Genomic DNA, 18863 nt, shown 5'->3' with positions numbered 1-18863 from the left:
ATACTTCCAAAGTTATCATATTTCAGTTAAACAAAATCTTGGGAAACATATTTCAAATAAAATCACAATGCTCAGGTGAAATCTTGATACATGAGCACATTAAAGATTATGACTGTGGGCCTGGCCAGGCAGTGGTGCAGTGGATAGAGTGTCAGACTGACACATGGAGGACCTGGGTTCAAGACTCCCAGGTCAGCAGCTTGAGCGGGGGCTCACCAGCTTCAGTGCAAGGTCGCTGGCTTAAGCGTGGGATCATAGACATGACCCCATGGTCACTGGCTTGAGCCCAAAGGACACTGGATTGAAGCCCAAGGTTGCTGGCTTGAGCAAGGAGTCACTCGCTCTGCTGTAGCCACCCGGTGAAGGCATATATGAACAGCTAAGGTGCCGCAATAAAGAATTGATGCTTCTCATCTCTCTCCCTTCCTGTCTGTCTTTCCCTATCTGTCCCTCTCTCTGTCTCTGTTAAAAACAAAACAAACAAACAAAAAAAATATATATATATAATATATATAAATAATTGTGGAAATTAAAGCTTTAACAAGTTTCTGTGCTTTTAACAGATTGCCAGAAGTCTGTTCAGCATATGCTACCCACCAGGTTTCCCTGGTCAAACCTCCCCTCCTTGAGAGTTCTCACCAGACTGCATCCCCTGCCTCCCACCACAACTCACACTATCATACCAGCTTCTATTTTCTTGACAATTCTTGATAGTCGTTATCATCATCTAATTCACCTCATATAGTTGTTCACTTTTTAATCACCTGTCCACACCTGCCACCAACCACACTGAGCAGGGGCCTCATTCAGCTTCCACACCCAATACAGAAGGGTGCTTGGCACTCGGTAGGTGCTCGGCAGATATTTGCTGAATAAAAGAGTATTCATATATAGACATCTGCACCATAGCATACAACACAGTTTTTACAATATCATGACTGTGTTGGAGAGCAGAGTACTGGAATACGAATGACAGTTCTAGACAAGGAACACTCCTTTAGGGATGTGGAATCCAAGACAAAACCAATTGTATAATCTCCTGTTAAAAACATTTAAACAAATGAAAATGAATTACAACCAACAAGAGACGTCTTGATCTCGAAGTGCAAGGAACAAGAAGGTTTCACAACAGGTAATCTGAGAAATATATGTGGGAAACTAAAGGAAACCATTCAAATCACTTAATCTCAGTATATATATTTAAGATAGATAACTTCCTCATTGTTGAAAAGAATTTGAAGTGGATTAATATAATTAACCACAAATAAAAAGCAAATCAATATGTATTTTTTTAAAACCTAGCCTGGGCAGGAGACAGGAAAAAACCCTATTGATTCTAGACATCTGAAATATGTAAATTATTACAGCTCAATGTGGACTTTACCTCTGAGTTTCCTGACAAATGAGATAAAAATAGAAATGTGCTTAGTTATAGTCTCCTCTTGGGCTAAAAATAGCAAGCATTTGGTTCATGTACAAAAAAAAAACTTGCTGGAACTAAGTTTGAGGAGAAATTTATTACATGGGCCTTTCTATATTATAATATACAAGTATTCAGTTTTACTTTGGCACCAGGTATCTGGACTGCAACCTCCAAGAAACAACTGTCTTTTACAATTATTTGCCTCTCAAAGGTATATACAGTGTGTGCATAAAGACATGGTGCACTTTTGACCGGTCACAGGAAAGCAACAAAAGATGATAGAAATGTGAAATCTGCACCAAATAAAATGAAAACTCTCCCAGTTTCATACCTATTCAGTGCAGTTCGATGTGGGCTCACACACACAGATTTTTTAGGGCTCCTTAGGTAGCTATCCCGTATAGCCTCTACAGACTCGTCACTGACTGATGGCCTACCAGAATGGGGTTTCTCCACCAAACTGCCGGTTTCCTTCAACTGCCTATCCCACCGAGTAATGTTATTCCTATGTGGTGGCGCTTTGTTATAAACATGCCAATATTCACGTTGCACTTCGGTCACAGATTCAAATTTAGTGAGCCACAGAACACACTGAACTTTCCTCTGTACCGTCCACATCTCGACTGGCATGGCCGTGGGCTGCTCCGCTGTATACATGGTGTTATGTCATCATCTGCACATGCGCACATGCTGCCACATCATCCTACAGAAACTGGGAGGTGTTTCCTTTTATTTGGTGCAGATTTCACATTTCTATTGTCTTTTGTTGCTTTCCTGTGACCGGTCAAAAGTGCACCATGACTTTATGGACAAACTGTATAATGCATTTCACAATACTGATTAAGTTTTTAAGGGGCAACAATATAGCATAAAAATCGATTCCTAATTATTAACCTAAATTAATAGTGATAGATACATGAATTTACCAGAACTCTCACTGCCCTTTTGTTGTCCCACCTGGCTGCCTGACCTCACCCTTATTTACTGGATAATTGCCCCTGAGGCAGAAGAGTTACAGGAAGCTGGTCAACCTGCCCCAAGAAGGAGCATTCCAGAAAGCTGAAATCCTAAAACCATAAAAGGGAACATACCAGAACTTTTGACTCAGTATCCCCTCAGGCTCTCCCAAGCCCTATAAAATTTTCCCCTTAGACTGTACGGGTGCCCTTCTCACCAGAGAAGCGCCCGGCATGGTTCCTTTCTTCCTTTCAATAAAGCCTGTTACTCTGGTCTTTTCAGACTCCCATGGATTCCAACATTTGGTGCTGAAACCCTGAACAGAGTACTAACTGCCTGGATGATCCCTCGTTGCCATCCAAACTTACAACCAGGGAAGCAATGGGCAGCAGCAGTTCATCCCGGGCTTACTCCCTGATTCTGTTTGGACGTGTAACCGTAGGTTGACTGGCCGGCGATCTGTCCCTGTCCTGAACCCCTGCTGAACCAGAAAGGTAAGAAGTTTCTCCCTTCCCTCTTCCGGTTAGCTTTAACTTGACCCATAAATCCCTAATCCATCGCCAGACAGCTTTCTCTGGTCAGCCTCACATTTTGAGGGGTTTGCCATTTTTCTGTCCCAGGGACAGCACATTCCAAAAATCTAAGCACTTAGCCAAATCCCTCCACATTCTCTTTGAGCTCCTTCTTAGGTGGTGACGACCCCTAAGCAGGACAACTCCACATTCCCAGGAAAGCTTTCTCCTTTGAGATTGTGACTGGAGGCAGGGACGCCCTCTCTAGATCACTAATCTCCACACTGGGCTCTTCGGAGTCAAAGCTGTCTGACCAAACTCCATTGGGCTATCTTCTACTCATTTTCTTTTGCCATACTGCCTGGCCACAATATAAACTAGACAATGACTCCCATTGGCCTGAAACTGGGACCTTTCAACATACTGAGAAATCTAGATAATCTTTGCCACTGGACGGGAAAGACTTCTGAAATTCCTTACATGCAGGCTTCCTTTTACTTTCGCTCCTGTCCTTAATTTCTGTGCCGCTTGTTCTACACACAGGCTGTTTTTGGCCAGAGAAACCTCACCTAAAACCTCCACTCCTAATCCTTCCTTCTCCACGGACCCCAACTCTCTTCCCCTCCTGCCTGACCCCCCGGTGCGCCCCTCTGTCGGGACCCCTCTATGGTCCCTCTGCAAATCTCTTTTGAACGAGTCTCTTCCCTCCAGGAGCCCCCTCCCTTTGCAAAATCCTGTTTCTCATTCACCTGCAAATACCATTCTCTCTCCTCCCCTGCTGGCCAGGGGCCCCTCCCTTCTCCACAGTGTTCTTAAACCCCTCCTCCCTACTTAGAGATGGGCGGCTCTGTCTCTTTTTCTTCTTTGACTCACCTTCCCCCTCCACAGAGACTGACTGTGCCTTCCACTACCCCTTGTCCTCTCCCCTCTCCTCAGAGCACTAAATCTTTTGACTCCTCTGACCACGTGGCGCCACCACCAGCACTTTAATCTCCTCCTCTTCCTCCTGCGGATTCTGACCCTCCATCTTTTACAACCAGCTGCTCACACTGTCCATCTGTCTGCTTTCTCTCTTCCTCCCCTCTATGCTGACTACTCCCTGCCATCTCAAAAAGCTTAAAAAAGCAGAGTTGTCTATTGAGCTGTGTGAGTAATCTGTTCTGTCTCTTTGTTTGTTAGAAAATATCTCTAGTATAATTTGAATTGAAACAAGTAAAGCGCACTCATTCAAATTCCTTAATTCATAATTTGTATGTAAAATCTTTGTTTAATGTGTAACTGTGTCTGTTTCTAAGGCCTTAAACCAATAATTACCCACCTCTTAAACCAGGCTTACTCATCCCCATGGACTCTCCCTACAATACCCCCATCCTTCTTGTTCAAAAACCTTCAGGGACTTATAGCCTCATACAAACCTTATGCCTAATCAATGAGGCGGTAGTACCCCTCCATCCAGTAGACTCTAATCTCTACAAATTACTGTCACACATTCCCTCTAACACCACTCACTTCATGATCCTAGACCTCAAGAATACCTTCTTTACCATTCCTCTACACCCTGACTCTTACTTTCTGTTTGCTTTTTATGGACTGTCCCAGACACTAATGAAGCCCAGCAACTTACATGGACTGTCTTACCCCAGAGGTTCAGAAACAGCCCACACCTGTTTGGACAGGCACTAGCTCAGGATTTAGCAGAAGGCAATCTTGAAACTAATAACCTACTCCTCTGAAGCTCCTCCCTGCCTGCCTCAAGGAGACATACCGCCATCCTTCTTAACTTCCTCGCAATAAAGGAATATCATGTCTTCTTCGATAAGGCTCAACTTCACTCTCAGTCTGTAGTCTATCTGGGCATCGCCTTAACCCCCACCACCTGAGGTCTCACCCTAAATCGAACTCAGACCCTCCACAGTCTCCAACCACCTACCACCACAAATCAAATCCTTTCTTTCCTTAATCTAATAGGCTTCTTTAGACACTGGATTCCCAATTTTGCTCTCTTAGTCAATCCCCTCAGTGAGATCTTCTGAGCATGGCTTTTAAGGTCTATAATGGCCAAGGAAGTAACAGAAAAGGCAAATAAGGCCCAAAAAAAGTCAGGAAACACCAGCTTTTGGCATATGCTCTTAAAGGCTCCAGCGCCCTAAAGGGCTTCATAGGATTTCATCAGGGCCCTGCTCCAGAGTGGAAAGAAAGGTCATTGAACTGAAGCCTGCCAGGCTTCTTGGCCGCACCGGTTTACATATCTTTGCTGTGGAAAAGGGACACGAGAAGGTAAGCTGCCCCCTTGCTCCATGGAGGGAGGGTTCAGTCTCTTCTAGCCCTGCTCCAGCTCGCTGTGACCTGACCTTGCCCAGCATGCTGGGAATTGCCACTGAAGGCCCAAGGACATCATTCACGAGCCTAAGGTATTTCTTCCAAGTAGCAGACAAACTAATCTCATTTCTTGTAAACACAAGGGCCATCTACTATGCCTTGCCTGAATATTTGAGTTTTATTTATCCCTCGGAGATCTCTACTGTGGGTATTGACAGTCTGATTTTATTGCTTTATTTAATATATAGTATCTCCTTTATTCCTCTTGTCTCAATGCCTCATGCCTATTATAGGCTGGGACCTCCTGCTAATTCCAGCTAGAAGCAATGGTCACTAGGACAAACTCTAGCTGCAAAGTGTAGAAATGTAACCACCCTTTCCCTAAGTACTTGCAGGATTTACAGGTTACTCAGCAAACTGTTCAAAGACCATCCAAGAGGTGCTTCCAGCATTACATCATCCAAGGACTGATTTTCACATGGACAGGTCCACACACCATTATCCTGACAACTACCACTGCTGCTAAAGTAGAAAAATGGCATGCCTTATTCCAAACACAAACCAGAAGCTGGTTGGCCTACGTATGGTGAATATATGAAAAAACTAAGGACTCTTTTAATCAGACTTTGGGAAAAGGGAAACTAGGGAAAGAAGAAAGTCAACTTAATTGTCACTAAAAGTTAAAGATTTTTAAATCAAGAGTTCTGACTAGAAAGGAATCGTATGGTTTTGATAATAGAAGGTATAAGGTATGGAAATACTTTTGAAAGAAAAAGGAAAAAGCAAGTTGTTATAAAGGCCAGTTATTTCTGGATAAGAAAGTGCATGAAAGCTGAGGGTTTATGGAAGTTGTAGAAGGTTTGTGCAGGTTGTAGGAGGATTGTACCAAGAAAAAAGAATTTAAACAGTCAGAAAATTAGTTTTTAAATAATGTTTAATTAGTCACCCTAGCTAACAATCCTCTACTCTCTCCACTTATTGGGACGACTTTCCTCCACCCTGACCATCTGGAGCTCAGAAACAGAAAAACAAAACCAACCCCTTGTCCATCAATTCTCTATTCACCTCTCATCCTGTATCACCCAATCAGGGGCTTTCTACTTGTGTGGGACCAACACCTATATGTGTCTCCTTACTAACTGGATAGAAACCTGTACCTTAATCTATCTCACCCCAAATATCAACCTAATCCCACCCCATGAGCCTCTTCCAGTTCCTAGTACACTATCTGTCAATCTAAGGACCAAATGAGCTGTACAGGTAATCCGTCTTCTTGTTACTTTAGGAATCTCTACAGAATTAGGTCTAGGGGAAGGGGGACTGGCCACTTGCCTGTCTTATTCCCACTCTCTCCCTCTGAAGCCTAGTGAATTCATAAACATGGAATCAGTGGTTTCACACCAACTGGGTGTCTTGACTATTGCCTTTAATTGGTCCACTCACTCTCCTTTTTATTTTTCTAACTTTTGAACCCTGCCTCTCACGTTTGTTCACTAGTTTCTTACAGAACTACATGCAGACCTTCGCCAATCAGAAAACTGGAAAAATCTACCTAACCTTACACACCAAACCTGAAACCTGCCCTCGCAAAACAGAAAAATCTGGAACCCTATGAATACACCCCTAATTCAAACAATGGTGGAAAAACCCCTTGTTCTCGATGCTAGCACCAATTATAGGACCAATTCTAATTTTGTGCCTAATTTTAATGCTTGCCTCTTTCATTATCAAGTTCCTGCAGGCTCGAATGAAGGAAATCTCCAGGATTACCTACAATCAAATGCTTTTACAACCCCTACTCCAACTGCCCCAGGGAGGGGTTCATGAAGGAGGCCCCAATAGGGATTACAGCAGGAAGTAGCTCCAGAAGATGGCCGTCCGAGACAAACCTCCTTCCTGAACCTCATACCCGATTCTTCCCCTCACCTCTTTTTTCTTTCATCATACCACAGAGTTGAGAAATGATAGATACATGAATTTACCAGAACTCTCACTGCCCTTTTGTTGTCCCACCTGGCTGCCTGACCTCACCCTTACCTACTGGATAGTCGCCCCTGAGGCAGAAGAGTTTCAGGAAGCTGGTCAACCTGCCCCAAGAAGGAGCATTCCAGAAAGCTGAAATCCTAAAACCATAAAAAGGAACATACCAGAACTTTTGACTTGGCATCCCCTCAGGCTCTCCCAAGCCCTATAAAATTTGCCCCTTAGACTTTATGGGTGCCCTTCTCCCCAGAGAAGTGCCCAGCATGGTTCCTTTCTTCCTTTCAATAAAGCCTGTTACTCTGGTCTTTCCAGACTTCCATAGATTCCAACAAATACAAAGTAATGAGAATGATCACAAGGCACATAGAAGTCAACTAGTATAGGTACTAATATGTTACTGATACTTATATTTTAGGGAACTCATCTTTTTACTCCCTCTTAACAGCTGCCTCACTCTCCACATTGTCCCATTACAAATAAATCCTTCACTTTGAAAACCTCAACTATAAAACCACTCCTCAGTACTGGAACTCCTATTTCAACTTAAATCCCTCTATTCTCTAACGCAATAGCATTCTTCTGGGACTTAAGAACAATATATTTTGTGCTTCTACCATTTATTCGTTATGTTTTAGACTGTTGTTCCTTGCTATCAGAACATCCTGTCCTTTGTAATTACTTGACATCTATAAATCCAGATCCTTGCCATTTTTCAGGACTTCTTCCCTCTCCTACAGAATTTCTCCTTTACCAGAAAAACTTAACTAATTTCCGCCTCTTTCTTGTCCATCTATCTCTCTGGCTACTGCCTCATTCCACTCTCTTCTCCAACTAAACAGGCTCAAACAAGTACAGCAATGCAGAATAAGAAAGAGAGGGTGTGTGGAAGCAACTGTAAGGAGCTAGCAAACTAAAATAAGATCATGGCAGTTAGTTGTTTAAGAACTGTCAGTAAATGAACATGGTATTCCAAAACAATGAAAGTACTGAATAGCTTTTAGCAGGCCGAATGTTTCCTTTTACAACTTGAGGTCAATCTAAACGAGCTACTATATCTTCCTCCCACACAGTCTGCCTGAAATCAGGGAAAGATGAATGGGCACCAGCACATGGTCCAACTTTTTTAGAGGAAAATAGCAGCTCTGTCCCCAATCTATTATATCTTTAATAAAATAATCCTTTATTAACACAAGTGGGTATGATCATTAATCACTATAAGGAAATAGTTAAAAGCATGAGTTTTGGACCCTGACTAGCCAGGTTAAAAACCTGTCATTTCCACGTACTATCTGTGTGACTTTAGCAAGCCACTTAGCTACTCTGTGTCCCATATTCTTCATCTGTAAAATAAAGATAATAATAGTATTAAATTATTATCAATATGAGAGAAATAAATTAATCAATACCCTAATGTGATTTGGGGGAATGCCTGATATATATATGTCAATATGTCAGTAACTATTAGAAATCATCACTCACTAACTTTGTGGATGAAAAAAGGGGCCACATACTAACCCTGACAAGCTCAGAGAAAGCCAGCATGGTGGGCCCACAAACTAAAGAGGGAAAGCAATCACATAGGATAGTCTAATCGTAAAAATTCTAAACTGAAAGCGGGTCATGACAGTACAATGAAGTCACATCCTATTCCTGTGGCTTCCCTTTATCTTAATTGAGCCTGTCTATTGTCCTTCCCCATCTAAGATAACATATCTTTGAACTGTCAGAGTAATTTTTTCCAGACCCCTTAGGGCACAACTGCCTGCACCAGAGCAGAAGACTACAGAACCTTCACTGTCACCTTGTTCCCCACACACCATCTCTACGTGCTGCAAATGTTAATATTTAACTTTGGGTATATCCCATCCACACCAATGTAAAAGGAAAAAAAAGTGTGCATCTCTCCATTTTACTTCTTATACAATCCCAGAGACTTCCTCACTTTCTTTCTCCTGCTCCTTTAATCTACCACCAATGGATTTCACATAACCCTGCTGTTAAGCCTCCTCCTTTGATTCAAATGTATAAAATAGCCTGCAAAGACTATACTTTCAGGGATCATTTCTATAGTTTATTAAAATAAGCTGTAAAACTGCCATCCTCCAGAGCATTTTCTCAATCCATTGAGATTTTGCTTCCCAGCAATTGTCAATCAGTTTGGGTTTTCAAATAAAGTCATCAAGATTCTCTACAGGTTTGGATATTTCTTACGTTGACAAATTTATACCTTACAATCATATGTCAAAATACAAAAAATACATATCTAATTCCCTCAATCATTATTGCTATTAATTCTATTTTTATTTCTACACTTCAGTGGAAGGATTTTCACTAAACATTCCCTGGAACATTCTTAGTTTTTGATGCAATCCAGTTATTCATTCAAGCAAAGCCCTTGCAAGAAGATTCTGTCATCTTCCAGCAACTTTTCTTCAAACCCTTATAATCTCTCTAGATTTTAAAAATTGAGTCCTGACAATTCCCAAACTAGTCAAAGATAAGAGATCAACTTGTTTCCCTAATACTTAACTATGAACTAGGAAATCATATTGTGCAGAATACCTAGAATTCTTCATACATATTCAGGGAGCAGCATATAGAAACAATCTTCCGGTTTTCAGGAAATCTATTATTAGTTAAACCTAATTAGAACTGCCTATATTCTACATCTCAATGGCAGTGATGGCTGTCTCTTTCCATTTTGGCAGTCCATCCCGATATCCCAAATTTAGTCAAATCAAAAGGAGAAAAACACACACTCCAAAGGAATTGGCCTTTAAAAGTAAACATAACAGCTTATTATGATTCAAATATAATAGCAAAATATTTTTGGAAAAATTTAAATGTCTATGAATAGAGGAACAGTCAAATTTTGATACCCTATATCCCTGGTCAGCAAACTGCGGCTGGCGAGCCACATGCGGCTCTTTGGCCCCTTGAGTGTGGCTCTTCCACAAAATACCACGTGCGGGTACTACCTCAATAAGGAATGTACCTACCTATATAGTATAAGTTTAAAAGATTTGGCTCTCAAAAGAAATTTCAATCGTTGTACTGTTGATATTTGGCTCTGTTGACTAATGAGTTTGCCAACCACTGCCCTATATGACAAAATATTAATTTATATAAAATTAAATTAATAATAAATGTCACAGGAGAATGTTTACAGTACTTTAAAAATATAGAAAAGTAATCTTTTAGGTCTATATTCCTATTTGCACATATACACAGAGAAAAATGTGGGTAACAAAACACATCCACATTTCAAATGTGATCAGTTCTGGGTGGTGAAATTAGAGGGATTTGAACTTTCTTCTTTATACTTTTTAGTATTTTTCATGACTATTATGTATTACCTTTATAATCAGGAAAAAAATGAAGCAGCTCATAAATTTTCCTTCTCTGAGCAAAAAAGTAAGAAAATGAGGGAGAAAAAAAACTGTGTTGTCTTTAGACATTCATCACACAGAAAACTAGTACTTATCTCCAGTTAGAAGGCTAATTCATGATTACCTGACATATTGAATCTATAAGAACTCTTCGCTCTTTGAAAGTATACCTATTTGAAATAACATTTAACATTAGCAATTTATATTATAAGATTAAAAACTGAACTACTATCTGTTGCTGTCTGTTACATCAAATGTGAAAACTGTACTCATAAATTATCCAAAAAATACATTTGATTGATACATTTAAACTGAAGTTAAACTTGCAAAATTTAGGTTTTCCAAAGAAAGGGGTACACAGTACACAAAGTAGTTTGATGCTAGATTTAGTAAACAAATTTTATATAGATCTCTAAATTAGCTATCACCAGTTGAATTCAGTTTTGAAGTTTCAGAGTAGTAGTTTAACTCCATAGTCCTATATTCCTATAACCACATTAAGAACATCAGTGTTAACGAGTAACTCAACTGCAAATAGAATACGTAGATGTCTGCATTTTGTATTGCCTCACATGTTCACCCATTTCAGTCTTGATCTAATGGTATTTGGCATCTAGCTTTTCTTTACTCTGCTATCTTCTGCTTTCTTAAATACATATAAACCCTTGATGGAGGTTAGACAAAATAAACATTTCTTTAGAAAAGCAACTTGATTTTATACTAAATAATCTAATTTACTCAAAATGGTCAGTAAATATAAAAGAAAGAGAAAAAATTCCACTTCCCACTCCAAATGTCAGACTCCTACTTAGGGACATTTTATTTTATTACACATTTAGGTCTCATTTGCTCTAGTAGTTCAGCTATTCTAACTTAATCTTTTTCTATATTTTCAGTCAGAGTATAAATTTTAACAGGATTAAGAGTTCTGCTGACAGAGAATCAGTATACCTTTAAGCATCTGGTATGTCTTTTTTTTAATTGGGATATAATTGACATATACCATCCTGTAGTTTAAGGTGCACAATGTGTTAATTTGATAAATCTATATATTGCCATATGATTACCACTGCAGCATTAGCTAACACCTCTATCATGTCGCATAATTAATACTGCCTTTTTTTTATGGTGAGAACATTTAAGATGTAGTCTACTACATATATATATGTGTGTATATATATATATATATATATATATAAAATCAGAAGAGAGATCAGCAAAGCCATAGTTCTTTAAAACATATAGACTTACAGAGTGCTTAAATTCATTCAATTGCATTTGGAGACCCTTGGCTTTGTCCAGCTCCTTTTTCATTTCATTCACAGTTCGTTTGAATTCTGTGACCTCTAAGCGCAGAGAGCGGCGCTCCACCTCCGCTGCATGCAGTCTTTGTGTAAATCCAAGTATTTGCTTCTGCAATGATGCTGTGCTTTTCTGTTGTCAAACAAGAGGAATTTTATAAGAAGTAACCACAGGTTTACTAATAAATCAATAGCAATGACCATTTATACTAAGGTCAACGTAACAGGTTATACAGAGAACAATACCAGCTACTACATAAACTTATAGGTGAAAACTCTATTTTTTATGTGACCAATAATTTGGCTTATATGAAATGAACAATGGAAGAAATAATCTAGACGGCCAGAAAACAGGAACTGGCGATTGTTTATGTCTCACACAGATCTGTTGTAGTACATACACTTAGAGAGCAGTCAATTCAGAATTCTTTTTTTTTTTTTTTTGGACACTTATTTGGAAGTGCGTTTATTTATTGCATGAAAAAATCACATGAAATCTAAAGGAAATCTACATACATTCATGTACAACTAATTTAAACGACAAATAAGTCTGATTCAGAATTAAATTCACAAGTCCTAAAGCTCATATTTAATAAAATTTCATACATACCAAAATGGGCACATGGCCCCGAAGTCCGTATTTCAAGGCCAGGGTGTTTACTTTATGAAGCCCACGGGCCAGCCTCTGAACCAGAGAATCTTTTTCTGCATATGTAATACTCCTGCTGCTACCGTGCAAAGGCAAACTCTCCATTGCCAAACTAATTTTATCCATGAGTTTTGCAAAAGAATTCTTGGCTGCACTTATAAGTAAATGTCCACAAATTCTGGAATTTGGATCTTCGAAACAAAAAGACAAAAAAATGTAAATTGTCTTTTTTTTTCCACAGTATTTTTAATTACAACACAATACAATTTTCTCAGTTATGTAATTGCCATTTACTTGTAGGGATTCATTCAGAAAGTCCACTCCCACGTTAATTTTCACTGTGAAAAAGAACATACGCAGAGAGCAGGCTGTCGGTCGGGAGGGGTGACTAGGCAGGGGAGGCGGAGGAAGAGAGTGGAAAAGGACAAAGAAAACTTCACGGGCAGGGACAACAGTGCAGTGATGGCTGGGGGGTCGGAGGTGGAGGACGACCTCCGGGGAACAAAGAGTGATGCCCGAAGACTTGACTTGGGGGAGGTGAACACACAGAGATGTGTTGTAGGATTGGGCACCTGAAACCTACAAAATTATGTAAACCACTGTCACCCCAATAAAATTCAATTAAAAATATAAATTAAAAAAAAAATAAAGGCAGAAAATGTCTTGCCTATGAAACAATGTATCTAAGGAAAAGCTGCATGTAGTTACAGTATGTCATTCACACAGACCACTATGATACTAAAAACTTATCATCACTCCTTTCTTTTTTAAAAAAAATAATATAAATCTATTTTCAATTTTCAGCTACTGAAGCTTGTTACCTTAATGTCATAATATTTATATTCTCAGACAAGAAAATATAATTTGCCTTATTCAAAGGCAATTAAAATGTTACAGCTACAATTACTTATTTCCCCACAGGATTTTGGTAATCATCCTTCTCACATAATGGACTTAAGGTCCCGGCATATCCAACATGGCCTGTTTACTGCTAGATTCATCAGGTCTGTAATTAATAATTGTGTTTAATGTTGATAAATAAAATTGTCAGTGCTCTTTCTACTAATTAGTATTCCTGGTAATGGTTAATAGGTTTACTTATGCTTTAATAAAGTCATGTAATTTAGTTTTCCCTCTGCTAGGCAGGTCTTAATCTGTCATTACTTGTCTTATGATACTATCTATGTAAAATGACAAGCAAGAGATTAAATTCAGTAATATACCATTCCATATTTCAAGAGCCTCTGATTTTGGAGTTAATTTAAATCTTCTGTTTACATCAAAAGCACAAAACAGTATATTTGGTCTGTTTTAGCCAATAAAAAAGATAATTATAATTTTAAGTGCGACACTGAGAAGGTGATCAATCAATGTCTTCTATCATAGATAATCATTTCACTGAAGCTCTATGTTCAAAAATTTAAGCCTTGTTTTATTTCTTTTATTCCTCAAATGTATAAAAGAAGTTTTAAATGTATGCAACAATCAGAATTTGAAAATTATATTGCTTAGAACTTATTTATAAAATAAAATTAATTTAATAAAAGCATATCTTCCATGTAGAATGTATTTCTATCAGTTCTGTTGAACTGACTTTCAAGAATACAAGGTAATATAAATTTAATTTTGAGATAATAACATACTTTCTGAGAATAAACATACTTTCTGAGAATCCCATGGACAAAAACAGATGAGGTATAATTAAAAAATACATAGCTCCTTTGTTAACAAATTCCTTAAATAAATCATGAATAATAAGGAATTTAGGACCTCTATATGCCAATCAACACTCAATGCAGAACACTGAGTGAAAAGAATTATATACTAAACTACATTGCACATTTAATACGTCACTATTGAAAAAATGAACAGTGAAATATACTTTACCTATAACATTCAACATAATACAAAATACAATTAAACATAGAATATTCCAATAACTAATGTAAGTATTCCCTGTTTCTCCAACTGGCTTGCAATTCCTTAGCTGTGTCTTTCTTCAACTTAGGAAACTCTTTCTGTCTTTACTGTGCCAGCCTGCCATATATTCTTATATGATTGTTACATTAGTTATATTTCTTTTTTACTTCCATAGCAGCTACACAATGCTGAATATACGAATGCATTCAATAATACCAAGAAAAAGTATGTTAAAGGTTACTTTTCCTAAAGATAAAACTTAATTGTTTTAGGAAATTTTGAGGAATTAAAAATAATTAAATTTTCACAAAAAGCCTTCAAAAGCAAAAGTTAGTTACAATCAAATTTTAATGAAATGCTCTTCAATTACGCAGAAATGTGTTTGGGTAGTCACCAACTATACACTATAAAAGGTAAAATGAAGTGACAATATAATTCTATATCATGTTCCTCTGAATTTTTAAGAAGTGAGAAAGAGCATATACTCTTAAGTTCCTGACTGCTGAATCTTCATACAGAATAAATACTAAATAATCTATACTTCGATGAGTAACAAGTGTTTTCACAATATACTTCACTTTATATAGTATAAAGTATAATTAGATTAATATTAAATGAAATAAAAAATCCTCTAGTGATATAATTGTAGAATTATTTCAATAATGATACAGAAATAAGAGGAAAAAATAAAGTCACTAAAGTTTTTCATGTCTAAATTTATCTAGACCATTTAAATGTTAGACTGGTTACATTTAACAAATTCTTATTTATGTTAAGTACATTTGTTAATTGCTTTCCCTATTTAATAGCATATGTCTTTCAAGAAAGAGAACCCTATGTTCTGTCATTCCTTTTCCCAATACAAGGGGCAATATTATGCATCTAAGCTTAAAACTTCAAAACAAATCCCTAAAGAAGCATTTCAACCAGTAGATCTAAACCTGTGGGCTACAGTTGTCATTGCAGGGGAGAAAAGAGGCTGAAAAGTGATTTTGACCACTTTTAACTGCAACAATTATTGCCATTTTGACCTTTATTTAGCCCTAAAAATATATAAACAGCATGAATAATATATGCTCATGATAGTGTGAGAAATAAAATCAAAAGTCCATTACAACATTACAGAAGTCAGATACTACTAAAAATACAACTCTCAGGTGGAGAGAGCAGTCTACAATGTCTTCTATTTAAAATGGAGTCCTCTTGGCTGACCAAGTGGTTGCACAGCGGGTAGAGCATCAACCTGGGACACTGATCAAAACCCCAAAGTTGCTAGCTTAAGCACGGCTCACCCAGCTCAAGCATGGGCTCACTGGCTTGAGTGCGGGGTCACCAGCTTGAACATGGGATCACAGACATGACCCCATGGTCACTGGCTTGAGCCCAAAGGTCACTACTGGCTTGAAGGCCACGGTCATTGACTTGAGCAAGGGATCACTGGCTCAGCTGGAGCTGCCTGGCCAGGCACATATGAGAAAGCAATCAATAAACAACTAAAGTGCTGCAACTACAAATTGATGGTTCTCATCACTTTCCCTTCCTGTTTGGTTAAAGCTTCTATGGTTCACTTGATATGGTAGAAGAAGTAGTCTTCTCTAAAATACCAGAATTCCCAAAGGCTTTTTTTTTTCCTAACCCTAACCCTAACCCTAACCCCCAAAGGCTTTTAAATTCAAAATCCATTGCGGTAAGTTTTTTGTCCTAAAGTCAGTGAGTTCATCCTTGGCTTAAGTCAACATATTCAATACAATTTACATCAGAAAGAAAAAGGATTGTGAATCCATGGTTCAAATTTGATGCTATGCTATGACATTGGAATTTTACATAGTCATGAATAAATTCTCCATTCAAAAATCATTCTCAAAAATTATGATAGGCAAATAAATTTTAATTTAGAAAACCAAAATACTGTTCACTGTAAAATTTTTTCAACTTTTCTATATGCTTGAAAATTCTCATAATTAAATGTGTAAAAAATGTGAAATAAATGCAAAAGTGATAATGAAAAAGAAAATCACAAAATAAAATTCAGTAAGTTAAATGTAGCTCCCCAAAATAGACACTAGTACCTTAAGCACTAGAAATGGTACATAGCTTCTATTGTTTCAATCTCATTATGAGTGAAGTTATGTAAATAACAAAATCCTCTAAGTTACTTCTTCTCAAGCTTTACTGTGCATATAAATCATCAGAGGATCTTGTTAAAAAGTAGATCCTGATTGATTCACTCTGGAGTAGAGTCAGACAGTATGCATTTCTAACACATTCCCAGTTAATGCTGATACTGCCGGTCCACAGACCACACTGGGAGTAGCAAAGTTCTTATTATTTGTTGGGATTCAATAAAGCCTTACAGCTTATAAATATACCAATAACTACTTATTAATACAAATACCTTTACTTACTGCTTTCAGAACTTCCTAAGAGTAAAACCTCAATGTTATGCTGAATACAACCTAGATTCTGAGTTCTGCCTGAAAGAGTTGTGACGACCTCTATGAGGTTAGCTCAAAGTATACAACGAAAAAAAGTTCTGAGTAGTAATAGCAGGGGTATGTGTATTTGGGTCATTTATCTCCATGATAATTAAGACTCAATTATAATTTAAATGTTAAATGTGTAACAAAATGCATTAACATTCTACTCATATCCATATGCTTCTATATTTGTTCAGAGATATTTCAAAGCAAATCAGCACATTTGATTCTATCTTGAGAAATTTTGTCTGGACCACTCATTTGAAAATATTCAGATACTTAAAGAGTTCTTTAGTCCATTCCCATAATGATTGATATCCCAGCCCTTCAGTGGAAGTAACACTCTCCCCTGTTTGAGGTAAATGATCTCTTGCAGGCACACCATTTGGATACCTGAAAAAGGTAATTTATCTCAAGTGGGCAAACTCCTTAATGAAAGCAAGAAAGTTGCCACCTGTCCAGCATTTACAGAGGCAACACAGATACTGGGGTCTTGGCCTGCTGTCTATAAATATATTGTTAAAGTTTAAAGTGTCAGGGGCAAACCACCTCTAGCACTTTCCGAGCAGTGAACTTACCAGTACGCTACCATATTGAGCTCCTAGTCTCACAATGAAAGGTTTAAAGTAATATACCAGTATTACTTGAAAGTGTGAGAAATCAGTACAAACACATAAAAGAGATAAAAACAACAAACATTTATTGGACAATTACATAGAAAATAGACTTAGCTAAGCAGGTTACATTTACTCCTAATAACCCTATGAGATGGGAACTTTTTAAAAGCAAATTTACATTTGAAGATACTGAAGATTATTTTTTAAAAAGACTGTCCCAAGATTTTACTATTCCAATTTTCACTTCATTGAAAGAATTAAGATACTGCTCATAATGTTAGATGTTTCAAGAGATATGAATTGATTACAAATCAAAGCTTAACAGATATTCCTGATACTAGTATGATGAAAATACCCTATTGAGAATCAAAAAAATATTGAAATGAGCAACTAATAAATATTACCCAGATATTAAAAATCACTTTCTAGAAGGATATTAACAGAAATGGAAAAAAATCCTCAAAAATATGACTAGTTTTATACTAAAGCTATGATAATATATCATAAGCAAAGCACAGCATCACTTCTGGGATATTCATTCATGCCTAAAATGCATAAGTTGAATCTCATCACGAGGAAACATCAAACAAATGAAAACTGAAGGATACTCTACAAATAATTGGCCTATAATCTTCAAGGTCATGATGGTCATGGAAAAAAATGAGGAACTCATTCACACAGAGGAAACACTAAGGAAACATGACTAAAAGCAACACAATTCTAACCAGATGCTTTTGCTATTAAAGACAAGGTTGGGACAGCTAGCAAAAATAAAATGGGGTCTGAACGGTAGTAGGGTATTCATGCTGGTTTCTTGATGCTAATTTCACTTTGGGTATGTACAAGAATGTTTTTGAAATGCACGCTAAAATATGAGGAAGTAATGGAGCAACATGCTTTCAAATCCTTCAGCAAAAAAAATATTCTCTGTAGTATACTTGCAACTTTTCTTTAAGTTTAAGGTTGTTTCAAAATAATTTTTAAATGAAATCTAAAAGGGCATATAGTCTATGATATCATTTATAACATTTTTTAAGTCTGTTAGTGGATGGATGGTGGGTGACAGGACGGATGGGAGGGACGAAGGTAGGGTGCGTATATGAAGAGAGATAAAAGAATAAAATAGACTGGAAGAATTTATACCGATAACAGTAACTCTTCCTATATGATGGGAAACTATTTTTGTTTTTGTTATTGTTGTTCTCTTTTTCTTTTTCAAGTTTTCTGAATTGACCAGTTTTCTTTAGTAACTGAGGCAGTAGATGTGGAAGTAATTTGTTTTTTACAATCTGAATTCTCTCAATCACAGACACTGT

The 18863-nt window shown here is 37.6% G+C and overlaps 1 protein-coding gene across 4 annotated transcripts in view; it reads right to left on the bottom strand.

Annotated features, from left to right (window-relative positions):
• The window catches only part of CCDC171 (coiled-coil domain containing 171), a 388145-nt gene that overhangs the window by 195803 nt on the left and 173479 nt on the right, over positions 1-18863 (bottom strand). For all 4 annotated transcript variants that reach the window (XM_066257293.1, XM_066257297.1, XM_066257296.1 and 1 more), the window contains 2 exons: positions 12495-12724; positions 11835-12017 (listed from right to left, as the gene is read on the bottom strand). In XM_066257293.1, the coding sequence (XP_066113390.1) occupies positions 11835-12017; positions 12495-12724 (413 nt within the window). The remainder of the gene's footprint in view (positions 1-11834; positions 12018-12494; positions 12725-18863) is intronic.

Source organism: Saccopteryx bilineata, chromosome 2 (genome assembly GCF_036850765.1).
Source record: "Saccopteryx bilineata isolate mSacBil1 chromosome 2, mSacBil1_pri_phased_curated, whole genome shotgun sequence".
Taxonomy (NCBI): domain Eukaryota; kingdom Metazoa; phylum Chordata; class Mammalia; order Chiroptera; family Emballonuridae; genus Saccopteryx; species Saccopteryx bilineata.
Note: the sequence above shows the minus strand (reverse complement) of the source record. Positions and strands in the feature narration are given on the sequence as shown.